The sequence below is a fragment of the Durio zibethinus genome, chromosome 25, assembly GCF_047325235.1.
Source record: "Durio zibethinus cultivar Kanyao isolate XHJ-2024 chromosome 25, ASM4732523v1, whole genome shotgun sequence".
In the NCBI taxonomy this organism is placed as follows: domain Eukaryota; kingdom Viridiplantae; phylum Streptophyta; class Magnoliopsida; order Malvales; family Malvaceae; genus Durio; species Durio zibethinus.
The window spans coordinates 13,396,631-13,412,045 of record NC_143186.1 but is presented as its reverse complement, the minus strand read 5'-3'; the positions used below and the strand labels follow the sequence as shown (position 1 = coordinate 13,412,045).

The 15,415-nt window shown below is 30.0% G+C and overlaps 2 protein-coding genes across 4 annotated transcripts; one reads left to right on the top strand and one right to left on the bottom strand.

Moving 5' to 3' along the window:
- The first annotated feature begins 1,351 nt into the window (after positions 1 to 1,351).
- On the top strand, positions 1,352 to 3,963 carry LOC111276554 (pathogen-related protein-like). Its single transcript, XM_022862300.2, has 4 exons — positions 1,352 to 1,658; positions 1,863 to 1,995; positions 2,993 to 3,291; positions 3,653 to 3,963. The coding sequence occupies exons 1-4, from the start codon at positions 1,527 to 1,529 to the stop codon at positions 3,800 to 3,802; spliced, it is 714 nt and encodes a 237-aa protein (XP_022718035.1). The 5' UTR covers positions 1,352 to 1,526; the 3' UTR covers positions 3,803 to 3,963.
- A 1,314-nt stretch (positions 3,964 to 5,277) lies between these two features.
- Positions 5,278 to 14,706, bottom strand: LOC111275923 (uncharacterized). 3 transcript variants are annotated; one of them, XR_016333515.1, is made up of 4 exons: positions 14,493 to 14,698; positions 14,239 to 14,374; positions 6,239 to 6,321; positions 5,278 to 5,739 (listed from the first exon to the last, which is right to left on the bottom strand). XR_016333515.1 is itself a non-coding variant. In XM_089754145.1 (2 exons), the coding sequence occupies exons 1-2, from the start codon at positions 14,563 to 14,565 to the stop codon at positions 14,247 to 14,249; spliced, it is 201 nt and encodes a 66-aa protein (XP_089610271.1). In that variant the 5' UTR covers positions 14,566 to 14,706; the 3' UTR covers positions 14,057 to 14,246. The 3 variants fall into 3 exon arrangements, 1 of the variants encoding a protein (XP_089610271.1); XR_016333516.1 differs by lacking the exons at positions 14,239 to 14,374; positions 14,493 to 14,698 and adding an exon at positions 8,278 to 9,655; XM_089754145.1 differs by lacking the exons at positions 5,278 to 5,739; positions 6,239 to 6,321 and having other exon boundaries at positions 14,057 to 14,374; positions 14,493 to 14,706.
- Between the last annotated feature and the right edge of the window lie 709 nt (positions 14,707 to 15,415).

The following is a 15,415-nucleotide window of genomic DNA, read 5'->3' as shown; positions in this document are numbered from 1 at the left end:
AGAAGTGATCATATATCCTAATTATTTTGTATGCTAATGATGTGCTCAACACTACTAATTTTGTTTTTTTTTTTTTTCACATATATGTGATATATTAAATTATCTAATTAATTGTAGTCCTTTCTCAGATAATAAAATTTAATTCTTTTTCATCTAAAAATTCAAATTCAAAACTTTTGTAGTAAAATGGCACGTCCTAACTATCAGCATATTTGACAATGAAGCCTTAGCTTAGTGGTAAGGAAAAAGTTTCAAAATTTTGAGATTTTAGGATCGAGTCTCATTGTATGTAAGTTTAATTCAATTTTATATTAAAATTATCTAGTTATATTTTAGTTTGTTTGGTGGTTTGTTTATTTAATTATTCAATAATTTTTTATATGAAAGTAATACTTGATTATGATTATAATTTATAATTATAATTTTATTAAAAAAAAACTATTGGCATCTCTCATTATAATCTAAGGCGAAAGTTTCCATTGTCAAAATTTTCAATTTTTTAAGCTTAATATGTAATTTGATCCTTAAATTATATCATTTTTTATGATTTGATGTTTATAAAAAAAATTTTATGATATAGTACCCAAAATTTCATTATGACATATATGCCCCCATCCTCAATTGTTAATAATTTGTTGATGTGGTAAGAGGTTAATAAATAAAATCATGACACATGCTGTATTTTCATCAGTCAACATCTATCATGTCATTATTTTATTTAATGTTATTAGTTAACAGTTCAAAATGCTTGATGGAAACCAAATTAAGGTACCAAATTGTAAATTTGTTTTTTAAGTATCAAAAAATGAAAAGTGATATAATTTAAAGATTAATTTATAAATTAACCTTTTATTGGTTTAACTCAATTTAAACAAGGTAATAGGCAAAAAAATAATAATAAATGAAGGGGAAATAGTGAATTTGTAAAATCTATAAGGGTATATAAATGATGTGTGGTAATCAATAGAATTATTTTGGCGTTAAAATATGTTTAAAATAAGTAATTTTAATTAATTAGAACTAGCTTTCTATGCATGGATGACTAGTCATGATGTAGATCATATGCAAGAAAATCCCAAATAATGGGAGGCCCAGCATTATTACAGAAAGAAAGGAAAGCGACAATATTTTCATTTCTAAATTGTCTGAAAAGGCCTCCGTTGACCCTGCTTGTTTCTGGAATTCAATGAGATTTGAGCTCGAAATTTTAAATTTTAGATTACTAATTATAATAAACTTTAAATTATAAATTATATTAAAATTTTTTTAGACTACCAATGAGATTAGAACTCAAATTTTAAATTTTAGAACTGATTGTATATTATATAACTTTATTTATAACTCTTAAGATCATACAATCAACCTAACAGTCGTCTACAAATTATTAATTTTTCTTTGATATTTTTAACCCTTTTTTTTAGTTGGGTAATGGTGGAAGTAATTAAGATTGATGTTGCCATGTTTTCTCCTATAAAAGCTAACCACCAGTAGCTGCTCTTCAAGTGAAAATTGTCAAATAGTCTAGCATGGCTACAGTTCCAGCAAGAGATAAGTACAGGTCTTTCCTGCATGATGAACCAGATACCGTTCAATGGCGACATGGTGGCCCTCCAACATATGATGCTGTTAATCAGCTCTTTGAAGAAGGCCGAACCAAGGTGTCCCCAAAGCCTAGTTCTTTTCTTTACTCTCACCAAGTTTTTTCAATTTTTATTTCATGATTTTAAGTTTTCGATTTTTTCTCTTTCGAAATTTTGGGGACTGGATATCGGGATTCGGCACCGACTCTTTGAGTAAATTATATACATTAATTATCGAGTCAAATGTTAATCGGATGCAAAGTTTTTTGTATGTCTTTACAGGAATGGGCAGAAGGATCACTTGAAGAAACAGTGCAAAATGCTATTAAGTCATGGGAGATGGAAATTTCCCACAAGGTTCGCTTACAAGACGTCAAGTGCATTAACCCTGAAAAATTCAAGCTCATCGTTAATGGTACGCAAATGGTTTAATATCTTGAGAATTACTCCACCTATTTTTCATCCTTTTTTTTTTTTTCTTTTTACTATTTTATTTCTTAAATAAGTTGTAATTAATCAAATATTATTTTTTATGAACTAACTTTTAAGCCCTAACCTTTTAATCAGATGAAAATCTTTGAATAGAAAAATGGATTTAATTTATCAAAATAATAATCAATTTGCTACTAGAAAAACAAGGAGTTTATACATACAAAGAAAATAATGTGATAATGGGTTAGTTGGAGAAAAAAATTGTATGAAACATTTATGTCATGTCAACATATATCACTTTCATTTAAATTATATCACGTAATTATATTATTAGAAAAAGCCAATCTTATAGAAAAAATCAATCTTATATTACACATCACATGTAATAATTAAATAGTAAATATTTATTTTAATATATTAATTAATAATTTTATAATGAATAATTAATTTTTTTAATAATATGATTATGTAACATGATTTGAATAAAAATTATATATGTTGATATGATGTAACTATTTCATTCAATCTTTTTTTGTTAATTGAGTTGGTAAGAATCGAACACTTTATTTATAAAGTCTAAGTCCGATTCCTGCCAAAAATTTCCTTTGTGAACAATCTTTAAGTTCAAATAAGTTTTTTCTAAGACCTGCAATATGCCCTGATTTTAGAAGGAGATAACATCCTCCAAACTTTCAATTACCAAAAAGGAAAAACAAAAGGTGACGACAAAAAGTAATTGATCTTTATAAGTCATCACAGCTTGACGATCTTAAATCACTATCATGTAGGATTATTAAATTTTTAATAGATAAAAAAATTTAATCACTAAGATGATTATAAATTTTGAAATGATCATTCCATATCAAACATCACCTAAATCACATGACATGATTAATCTTAGAATTAATCTCGATGCTGTTAAAAGAATTATGTGAAGTACTAAACAATTATAACTTGCTAAACTTGCACGGTGATTGCAGGAAGAGAAGGATTGACAGGAGAAGAGACACTAAAACTTGGGACTTACAATGCACTATTGAAGAATTCTCTACCAAAGGAGTTCCAATACTACAAAGCAGACGAAGAAACCTTTGAATCATCTCATGAAGTTTTTCGTTCAGCTTTTCCTCGTGGATTTGCATGGGAAATCATCAGTGTTTACTCTGGACCTCCTGTAATTGCTTTCAAGTACAGGCATTGGGGTTTCTTTGAGGGTCCTTTTAAGGGACATGCCCCAACCGGAGAGAAGGTTGAATTCTATGGGTTGGGAACTGTTAAGGTAAGTTTTCAAAAGTATGTTGCTTCGACTTTTCTTTTCGCATTCCATATATATTTGAGATGAGTAAAAAAAAGTAAAATATTCAAATTATTTCTCTTTACAATATACAACCAAAAAGAGTAAAAATTATCAAGCAAAATAAACTTTTTAAAAGTAATTTAATTTTGGGTTTGTCTGCAAAGTATAATTTAAAAGTAAAATTCAGGTTTTTAATTTAAAAGTTTTTAGTTGGAATTGAGGTAGGTAGAGTAAATTCTATGAAATAAAAATAATTATATACTTTCGTTTATAAAAAAAAAAAAAAGAAAAAAAGAAAAATTTACTATGCTTTCATATATGCTGGTGGTTTTCCTTTTGACAGGTTGATGAATCTCTCAAGGTAGAAGAAGTTGAGATTTACTATGACCCTGGAGAGCTATTTGCTGGCCTATTGAAAGGTCCGTCAATCTCAGAATCAGAAACTGGCCATGAGACTTCACCTACTGATCACGGCTGCCCGTTCCAAAACTAAATTAATATGCATTTCCGAGAGCTTTCCTGTGCTTCAATTAGTGCCGTATAGGCAGCATTTGCTTTGTCAACATCAGCTTTTTATCTATTTTTATTGTCGTCATCTACATCTACTGTACTAAAGCACTATCTTAAACAATGAACCTTATATATTGTGTCTTATCTTTTTGTTTATTATAATTAAGCATCAACATCCCTACACAATGCATACCACTATCTATGCACTTTATACAAGACATTTAGAGCTCTTTCCAAGGGTCCAATGTCAAGAATCATAAAAAAGCCACAGTAAATGGGCTATAGATGCCCCCACGCCCATTCTAAATTTTAAACACAAAGATGAATCCGTAACTTATTATTAAGTTAATTCATACAATCTCCCATGACATTAACAAGCTTGAATTCAAATTGCAAAACTTATAACATATTTTATCTTTAAATTACCTCCTATTTTGTAAAAAAAAAAAAGAAAAATTAACAAAAAAAATCATGCACATAAATGCTCTCAATATATTGCTTACCATAAAAAATTAGAGCTATGCACATAATAAGTTATTCTTTTATACACTTCACAAGTGAGATTAAATTATTATCGCCTGTCGTTTTATTTATCATGCTAATTTATTAGCTTAAATATATCTTAATAAAATATGTGACAATTTTCTAAGTTTGCTCATAAATTTAAAAACTTCATAGAAATGTCATTTTCCATCTACCTCTGTGGCATTCAAGCCGAATGGCGAAGGGAAACCTTTTTCTTGTTAAATAAAACCTAGTACAAATTCACATTTGAGAAATCCAAACCAACAAGATATTGCAAATTGTCTTTGAACCTCCCAGCAGATAAGAGTTGAAAGCTTGAGACATACTATCTTAAAATTTAAAGGAAAACTGAAAGAATGGAAACCTTCTCAATTACAGCCAAAAGCATACAGATATCTAGACTTTCTCAAACACAAGCGTTACCATAAAAAACACTGTTTTCTTTGTTGATAGAAAATGGTATAGAAGTTGGGTCATTGGTAAACAGCTTTAACAAAAACAAAAAATGGCTATATTAATGTTTGTGTCCTGGTTCCGAAATTTGCTCTTTCATTCCTTCTTATCAAACAGGAATTATGGATGAAACTAAATGATCTGTCTTGTGCTGAAATTTTAAAGGTGGCTCTTGCAGATGAATGCATATGTTGTATAGAGACAAAAATTTTCAAAAGGAATGAGTAGCATTTAATGCCATTACAAATTGAGCATGCAATACTAATATTATGAAAAATGTGTAGTATTTTATGTTATGTAATGGAACTTATTGTATACAGAATAAGGTAATACTTAGGTTGTATTTGAACTTCGAGGAATTTCACTTTAGGTATCTGGAGTACTAAAAAGGGACTAAATCTTTGTGACCCTAGCCAAATTATTTAGTTAAACCCTTACAACAAATTGCAGCAGATATATATTTCTATTAAAGAGGAAATATCAAGGCCAAAAAATACAGCTACTCTATATTCATAAGAACAATGTACATACACAAGACTATGCATGGCACAGAAGACAAACACTTTCCGTTTCCTCAAGGGTATTGCAAACACAGCCATGATTCCACCAACCTACTTTGAGAATTCCCCTAATTATATCATGCACAAGAGTAACCATGCTACCATCCATAGACAATGTAATCAAACTTATGAGTAAAAACACACTTTGGTAGTGACTTTTATTTTTCTGTTCAGGAATTGGTAAAAGCCTAGAAATTATTATGGAGTTAAGAGGGAAAAGAAAGTTGACAAACAACATGGAGTTCCAAAAAAATGAAAATATAATACTTTAGTTTCCTATAAGCATGGGCGAGATTATCCACAGTAGGTTCCCACATTTCAGTTATTGGGATTGGAATAAGAGCCAATGTTTTCTCAAACCACCAAAACAGCTTGATTATACCTGCAAGTTATTTTTTAAAAAATGGTGTTTTAAATGATTAACACTAGATATATAGCTTAAAAGAACTTTAACCAAATAACCTTAAGAAGGAATACAAACATATTATATATATTTATTTATTTATTTATTTATATATATGACATAAACTTGCAATGGAATCTTTACAAAAAAATAAGTATGCAATGAAATGACAATTTAAATCACAAAATATGTTGTATATGTAATTTGAGACCATAACCACAAACATTTTATATAGTTCCCTAGTTTTCATTTTCAAACAAGTTATGTTTGAAAATTTCCTTCTAGTTAAAGTGCCCATCCATTGATCAAAGTTCAATTGGAAATAATAATAATAATAATAATAATAATAATAATAACAACAACAACATTTTAAATCTGGTTTTCATTTTCTAACATAACAGTATCAATATATTAAATTTATAAACATGCTTCAACAAGTTAAAAAATCTAACTATAAGATAAGGTGAATAATCCTTACTCTTTCATATGATATGCAACAACTCCTAGCTCATTATATACAAGTGGATCTGAAGAGCAAATTGCCTTTGCCTGCATGATAAACTGAAAAAAAATTCCCTCGTCAAAATTTTTTATCATTCCAGAAGATTATAATTATGAAGATATTATTAAGAAAAAATAATTGAAATGAGACGGCAAAAGAGATGATTATAACAAAAGCAATATAAAACTTAGCAGTACAACACAATCCACAATACCAAAACAAAGAAATACATGATCAACAAAATTACAGATAACTTTCCTTCCTTCATCTTGTCAAACCCAGTATATTGACAGCATTAGCGACTCTATTGGCTCCAACAGTTCAGAAAATTTAATAAATGATGGAGAGAATATCATTCTCGTTCTACACGCATAGAATTTACTTCAGCTTCCAAAACTTATTCTTGAAAATCCCAGCATGATATTCAGACATTTTATGCTAGTGCAATCTCCCTTAACATTGGGGAAGATGTCACAATGCATACAACCACGTGGCAATTTTCAGGTAATTGAAAATAACCTCAATATTGATACTATGTTACAATATTATTATCTTCATGGAAACATTATAGTAGTACTTAAACATTAATGGATTCTATCTTTTATATATGAGATTATAGTAGTATAGAACATGATAAGCCTCCCTACCATTAGGACTTTATATTTTTAAGAGTTGTTATTATGCCTACCTCCTTGAGTTCATTTCAAATCTACTCTTAACATACAAAACATCTAATATGACATTTCTACAGATTCTTTTTCCTAAAATATTTTAACAGTAACCAGCTCTTATGATGGTTAATTTATTCTGTCTACAAAAGATCTTCAGATACCTAGAGTTTCCAAGAGTCCATATAACGGGAGCATATCACCTACAATCATTGTACTACAATTAATCAGCCACAATTCATAATTGTGTGGAATTCATCAAAATTTTATATGGAGCCCTAAGTGATGAACCCCTTCATAATTCTTTATTATGATTGGATAATTGTGGTATTATAATAAAAAGAATTGTAGGTGAAATGCCTCTTCATAAAACAGCCTTCATATACCAATTAACAATAAGAAGTTTGATGTCCAAAAATAGGTCATTTTAGAGATACACAAGCAATGATGATTCTTTAACCCCACACTGATCTCAGCCAAAATGGTAAATGTACCTAAGTTTACAAGATCACAATCACCTGTTCAGCAAGCTTACATAATAATGCATGAATATTATTTGCATTAATTAATTTTATTTTTTTTAATTGAGGAAAAAAAATAAAAATTTTCAAAGATAAGATCATAAAGAAGTTAGAGTAGTAATTTTTTAAGAATCTCTAGATAAGAAATTTTTGCTAAAATGCTACCAAAGTATTAGGATATTTAAAATAATTTTCACTAAAAATTTTCGCTTACCTTTTATTTAATAAAAAAGATAAGAAATGAATTTTTATAAAAAGAAAATATTATTTGGATTAGATTATGAGTGTCATTTTATTATTTAGGTTACAAATATTGATTTTGAAAAGAAATATGAACTGCCAAAGATGATATTCTTGAAAAGTCTGAGTAGTGATTTTTAATATATCCTTAGGTGAGAAAATTTCTCTTAATATTTAGATATCCAATTTGATCCAGACCCGGATCTATTGGGCTTGGTCCAAATGAATAAGCCCATTTTATATTTTTATTTTATTTTATTTTTATTATTTATTAATATATATTTTATTATTTATCTATCAATTATTAATATGTATTTTTTTTTTATCTTGATTGATTTTCAGCTAGGATTAGGATCAGAAAAAATTAGGATCGCAAATAACATCGTTGAATTTGAAGCATGTGTCATAGGTTTACAAGCTGCTATAGATAAAAGAGTGAAAGCATTAAAAGTGTTTAGAGACTTAGCTCTAATTATATATCAATTGAAATAAGAATGAGAGATGAGAGATTCAAAACTCGTTCCATATCATAAGTATATTTTAGAGTTGATAAAGCAGTTTGAAGATATCTAGTTTGACCATTTACCTCGAGAGGAGAATCTGATTGTCGATGCCTTGGCTACTCTGACTGTAATAATTCGAATTAATTATAATACTGACATTTAGCCCATCAGGCTAGATGTTAAAGATATGCCAGCTCATTGCTCCAATGTAGAAAAAGAGGAGGATGAGAAACCCTGGTATTATGATATCTTCAGTATATTAAGGATCAGCAATACCCAGTTCAAGCAACAGAGAATGATAAAAGGGTCATTCGAAGATTAGCTATGAGCTTTTTCCTATATGAGGATGTTCTGTACAAAAGAAGCCATGATCAAGTATTGTTGATATGCGTAAGTAAGGTTGAAGTACGAAAAATTATTGAAGTGCATGATGGAATATGTGGGGCACATGCCAATAGACATATGATGGTGAGACAGATCATGAGAGCAGGATACTACTGGTTGACAATGGAGAGTGATTGCATTGACTATGCTCGTAAATGCCATAAATGCCAGATATATGCTGATAAGATTCATGCTCTGCCATCTGCTCTACATGTTTTGGCACCACCTTGGCCATTCTCAATGTGGGGCATGGATGTCATTGGTCCTATCACCTTAAAGGCTTCTAATGGGCATAGGTTTATTTTTGTGATGATAGACTACTTTACGAAATGGGTGAAAGCAGCATCTTTTTGGAGTGTGACACGGTCTGTGATCTGTAAGTTCATAAAAAGAGAAATTATTTACAGATACGGACTTTCAGAGAGAATCATTTCAGACAATGCCAAGAATCTGAATAGCAGAATGATACGAAAAATATGTGCCCAATATAGGATCAAGCATCACAATTCAGCACGATACCTTTCAAAAATGAATGGGGCAATTGAGGCGACAAACAAGAATATAAAAAGAATTCTTGAGATATAAAGATTGGCATGAGAAGTTGCTATTTGCATTGCATGCATATCGAACGTCAGTGCGCACCTCTACTGGGGCAACTCTATTTTCTTTGGTTTATGAGATGAAAGCTGTACTACCAATGGAGATAAAAATCCCATCTTTAAGGGTTTTGAAGGAAGTTGAACTAAAAGAGGCTGAATGGATTCGAGAACGCTATGAGCAGTTGAATCTTATTGAGAAAAAGAGATTGATAGCGTCCATGGTCAGCAATATCAAAGAAGAATGATGAAGGCCCATGATAAAAAGGTTCGACCTCATTGCTTTCGAGAAGGCAAGTTGGTTTTAAAAAAAACTCTTCCAAATCAACACGATAATAGAGGGAAATTGACTTCGAATTGGGAAGAACCTTATGTGGTGAAACGGACTTTCTCAGGTAGAGCGTTGATACTAACTGAGATGGATGAAAATGATTTATCCCATCCTATAAATTCTTATGCTGTGAAGAAGTATTATGCTTAAAAAAAAAGAAAAAAATGAAAAAAAAATGAAAAGAAAATGAAAAGAAAAAAAAAGAAAAAGGGAATAAAAAAGGAGAACTCAAGGCGAAAACCCTAAAAGGGCGGTTTGAGTCATAGGAGGTTTATCTAAGTTGAAAACCTAAAAAGATAGCTTAGATAAGGAGAATACACCATCAAATTTGAAAATTCATTGGCATGGAGGCTAGCAAATTCGAAGGAGCTCTAAGTTGTTAAGTGCATCAGATGATTGGATTTTCAGAAGAACCTTGAGATGTGTTATCATGATTGTCCGATTGTTCATTTTTGGACATTGTCTCCCTATAACTATTTTTGTAATTCTTTTTTGGCCAAAGTTTACCAATATTTTTGCTAATAAAAGACATTCTATTTCACTTTTTGTGTGCCTCTTCTGTTGACTGTTTCCCAACCATTCTTATTCTTTTCTTTTTAATACCTTACAATGAAAGAAATCTGTAAATGCATTCTTACTTTTTGAGTTTGAAATAATGATTGATAAATGAATAATGGCATGAAAGATTTTTACATTATATTGAAGAAGTCAAGAGTGATAAAGGCAAATTTGAGATGTTCAGTTTCTGATAAGGACATTGAATTTGGAAAGAGATTGCTTGCAGAAAAGATACAAGAATTAAATAAAAGAGATGATTAAGAGTTACGCTGACTTGGTCTTTAAAGAACAAAGGGTTCAGGGCACAAGAAAAGAGCTTGAGAAACTTAAGTACCATAATAGAATAAGAATTAATTAGCCAGCATTTGCATAGCATGCATTGAATTTCGCATAGCATATACTGCATTCAAGAAAATATAGTGCATAAATTCAAGAAGCAAGGGTATTCCAGGATCCCACATAAAAAAGACAGATGTAAAGTCTTTTTGATTTTCTAATTCTCGTTCGAGAAAAAAACTTGTGAGGTAACTCTCTAATCCTTGGAAAATGATATCTCTTGGCATCAGGATCGATTTGTAAGACCTTTGGGCATAATCTCTTGAAATTCCTTCAAACATGATCTTTGACTCCTTTGGACATGATTGTCAAAGAGCAATTTATTTTTTCAAAGTCGTTGAGCCTCTGTTTAGAGGAGCTTTGTTTATTTTTCAAAAGTTATTGAGCCTCTGCTTAGAAGAGCTTTGTTTATTTTACTAAAAGTCGTTAAACCTCTGTTTAGAGGAGCTTTGTTTATTTTTTCAAAGTCGTTGAGCCTCTGATTAGAGGAACTTTGTTTATTTTTCCAAAGTCGTGGAGCCTCTGATTAAAAGAGCTTTGTTTATTTTTCCAAAATCGTTGAGCCTCTTATTAGAAGAGCTTTAGTTATTTTTCAAAATTGTGAGCCTCTGATTAAAGAAGCTTTGTTTATTTTTTCAAAGTGGTTGAGCCTCTGCTTAGAGGAACTTAATCAAATTTCAACAAAAAAAAACAAGAAAATAAAAAAAAAAAGAGTCGAGTGGAACCTTGAATGGGTGTCTACGTCTTTGCACAATTCATGTTTCATAGAAAATATGCAAAGAGGGGCAGCCGTAGACACCCAATTTGATCCAAGCCCGGATTAATTGGGCCTGTTCCAAATGGTTAAGCCCATTTTGTATTTTTATTTTATTTTATTTCTTTATTATTATTTATTAATATATATTTTTTATTATTTATCTATTAATTATTAATATGTATTTTTTTGATTTTATCTTGATTAATTTTCAGCTAGGATTAGGATAAAAAAATATTAGATTTGGCCGTGAAATTGGAGGCTGACAGAATTAGGATTGGATTCAAAGATTAAATCCAAATCCCAGAAGGAGTTGAAATTGATCAGAAACTCTTTTGATTAATCCCTATAAATAGATCCACAGAGAGCACACATAGAAAAACAAAAAATACAAAGAGAGGAAACAGAGGCTAAAAATGGTTCTGGTGCATTACAAACAACTTTAGGAATTTGTGAGAAATTTTTCGATAAGATTCAAGTTTTTCGACGAGATTTTCGACCAACTTCGAAGTTTTCGACCTGTTTTTTCAGATTCGACAGACATTCAACCGGAATTTGAATTCTATTTAGAGAGAAGAAGGAGAAAAAAGAATAAGAGAGAGAGAGAGAGAAGGAAGTAATCTGTGAAAAAACAGAGGTTGGAGCCTTTTATACCTACCAAAAATGACGTTGTTTTAGCCTTACTATTTCTATAGGATCCAAGCGTTTTGCAATCGGATGACCCGACCCGAGCGCCAACCTGATCAACGACCCACGTCTCTGCCAGGAGCCGAGCTGAGTCATTTCTAGCCGAACTGCACGTTTAAACCACTTCTGTCTCTCAAGCCTAGCCGCATTAAGCCGAGCCGAGCTGTTCCAAAGGTTTTTTTTTCTTATTTATTATTATTATTATTATATCCTTTATTATTATTATTATTATTTATTAATTATATTAGAATAATTTGGTATTCCTTATTTTATTTTTATTTTTATTTTATTTTATTTTATTTTTTTAATGATTTTCTTCAAATAAAATTCTAAAAAAAATATTTTTGAGGAAAAGTTGAAAGTATCAATTTTCCTTGAAAATAAGTTTTTTAAAAAAATATTTTCGAAAAAAAGTTGAAAGTATCAATTTTTTGAAAATAATTTTCTAAAAAATATTTTTGAGAAAAAGGTAAAAGAATCAATTTTTCTTGAAAATAAAATTTTTAAAAAATATTTTTGAAGAAAAATTGAAAATATCAATTTTCCTCGCAAATAAAGTTTCAGAAAAATATTTTGAAAAAAAATTAGAAGTACCAATTTTTCTTAAAAAAAACGTTTTAAGGAAAAGTTAAAAGTATCAATTTTTCTTGTACAAAAGCAATGAGTTTTTGAAGAGACAATGATTTATATTTAAAGCTGAATCATTATTCTTTTTTTTCATATTTTATTTCTTTTCCTTTTTGAATTTTCTTTAATGTTAAATAATCCAACGATAAAGCCTCTGCAAGTGAAACAATAGTTTCCTTGCATACTTTTGAGGTGAAAGAATTTGCTCAATTTTCTGCTAAAAGTATTAGAGTCAATAGAGAGTCATTTTCAATAATTAATTACTTGATAAATTTTTAAGGCTTATTGGATAACACAAAATTAAGCTAGTACCATCTTTCGATGGGCGTTATGAGGGTGCTATAACCTTCCTCACACGTAACCATACTCCCGAATCCTGTTTTGGTTAGTAAACCTGAACCTATTCTTTTAGGGACCGTTAGGCTTAGGTGTTCCTTAAAATGATAGATTCTTTAGGTGACCAATCGCACCTAGATAAAAAAGATTGGTGGCGACTCCTAAAGAAGAAACAAGACAGTTTTGCAACAGATAAAAGAATGATTGAGAGAGGAGCTACAGGGGAGAGCACTGCAAGCATCTTTTGCCCGGTCAGCCATTCAAATTGTTGTCAGCTTCTTATACAGAGAATTGTATGCTCTCATTTGAAGTACATTAGCTTAACATGAATCTTGCACATGAAACATTAAACAAAGGAAAAGATTAAGAAGGTTTTGAGAGATGGATAATTTCCTACTCTGGATTAGCTGAAAACCAGTAAAAGGTCTCTACAATGAAACTTAAAAGCTAGTACAGGAAAATGCCACACACTCAGATCAAGCTCTTCATCTGAGGAGCCAGAAAAGAGAACAACAGCTATGCATCTACTAAGGTGATTATTACAGAAAACGTTAATCACAAATGTAATGAGCCAAAGCACATTTAGTGTTTAAATGAGGCCAAATACCAGAGAAAGTATTGCTAGAGAATATCTACTTCTATGCAGCTTGTTCAAAGTCTAATCTCTTTCAAGTTTCAGCAAAGGTTCTCATCTGATCCAAGTCATCAGATTCAATTAACTACCACAATCACAAGAATCAATAGAACAAAGACAGATGGAAATAGAAATTTTGCATCCAAAAAGGATTTCTAAATAGTATATTTCTTCAAAATATCTCCCACTCAATCCCTTTGCTGGGCTCTATAGTAGTTCCAATCTCAAAATCTCCCAGTTCTCACCCAAGAAAGGTTCCTTCTCTTCATCCACAAACAACAGGCACCAACATCCATAGGTCATAGGTGCATTCCTCATCTTCCTCAATGTAACTTCATTTCGTGTTTGCCATGCGGATTTCTCCTTAGTGTTTGGCCCATTTGGTTCTTTACAAGTGATGAAAGTTCTCTCACCACTGTTCACAATCCATTTTCACGACTCAAAATTTCACCAAATTTTGGCCCTTAACCGCCTATTCCTTAACATTCAAGGTTTCCCCTAATAGAATTCAACTAACATCCATAATTCCTATAAAACTCAACACCAAGCATCAAATATTCCACGTAAATGCAATTTCATTTAAAAATCAAACAATTATATGACAAAACATGAGAACCCATAATCAAATATATTCAGTATATGCTCTTGAACCAAAATAATTAATTCATCAGTGCCAAATTTGCTACAAAATTAAAAATTTCTAGAATAAGAAATAAAAACAGAAACGATGTGATGAATGGATGACATTATCATCATTGTTTGCTACAAAATTTGCTTTTTTTTTTTTTCAAAATTAAAAACCTGAGAGATTATTTGATGGGTTTAGTTGCAGCATTAGCAGAACTTAAAATTTCCTGTTGCTGATGAATTCCTTGTTGTTGTTGAATCGATTTTCGCTCTAGCTCTCGCCATTTGTTAATTCCGATGGTAAAGAGAACTGTTGCAAATAAACAAATAAAGAATCAAAGCAAGTTCTTTTTTTTCTTTTTTGGGTAAAAAAAAGAAAAGAGATTAATTGAAAAAAAACAGAAAAGAGATTAATTGAAGTTATTTACATCCGGCGCCGACGAAGATGATGAGGCGGAGGACTTTGGGGCCGGGCGGACCCGCTGCTTCTTCTGCTGTCATTTTCACTCTCTTGCCTCGGCGATGGTTTGGGAATTGATGGTAAGCTCAGCTGAGAGCTTTTGAGAAAGAAAATTGGTGGTTTTTCGGTAAATAGTGATAAGAGAAAAGGGCATAGCGGGAAAACGAGAGAAATAAGTCAACGTCTGGACTTTTCTTTTCTCGCTTCGGGGTTTCCTAAACAAGCCACTATTTCTTCCCTTCACATTCTTTTTTTTTTTTATTTTTTTAAATGAAGTTATTTAATTATTTTTTATTCTAATTTAAAGTTTTTTGAATGTATATTTTCAATAAATTATAGAATTTTTTTATATATATTTTCGATAAATTATATTAAAATGTATATTATATTAAAAATGTATATTCAAAAGTTAAAAAATTATATTTAAGTTTAAAAAAAGTTGAAAAAATATATTTTATAAAAATTTTTAAATTTCAAATATAAAAATTTTAAAAACTTTAAATGCATAAATTCAAAAAATTTTTAAAAATTTTGAATATGCAAATTTAAAAAATTTTAAGATCTCTCGAATTTGTAAATTCTAAAACTTTTAAACATTTTTAAAATATAAAAAAAGGTGTTAAGACAAAAAAATTTAATTAAATAATTTTATTTAAAAGTAATTAAAAAAAGGTAAAAAGAGTAAATGATGCTGTGGGAATATAATTTCTTTTTTTTTTCAATTTAAAAATATAGTTAGTTTTAAATCTGGAAAATTCATTTTATTCTAACTTTTTTTTTCAACTTTGATTATTATAATTTTATTTTTCATTTTAATTAAGTATTAAAAAATGTATTATTCTTTTTTTGCCAACAAAAAATGTATTACTAAATAAAAAAATCATAAAGTTT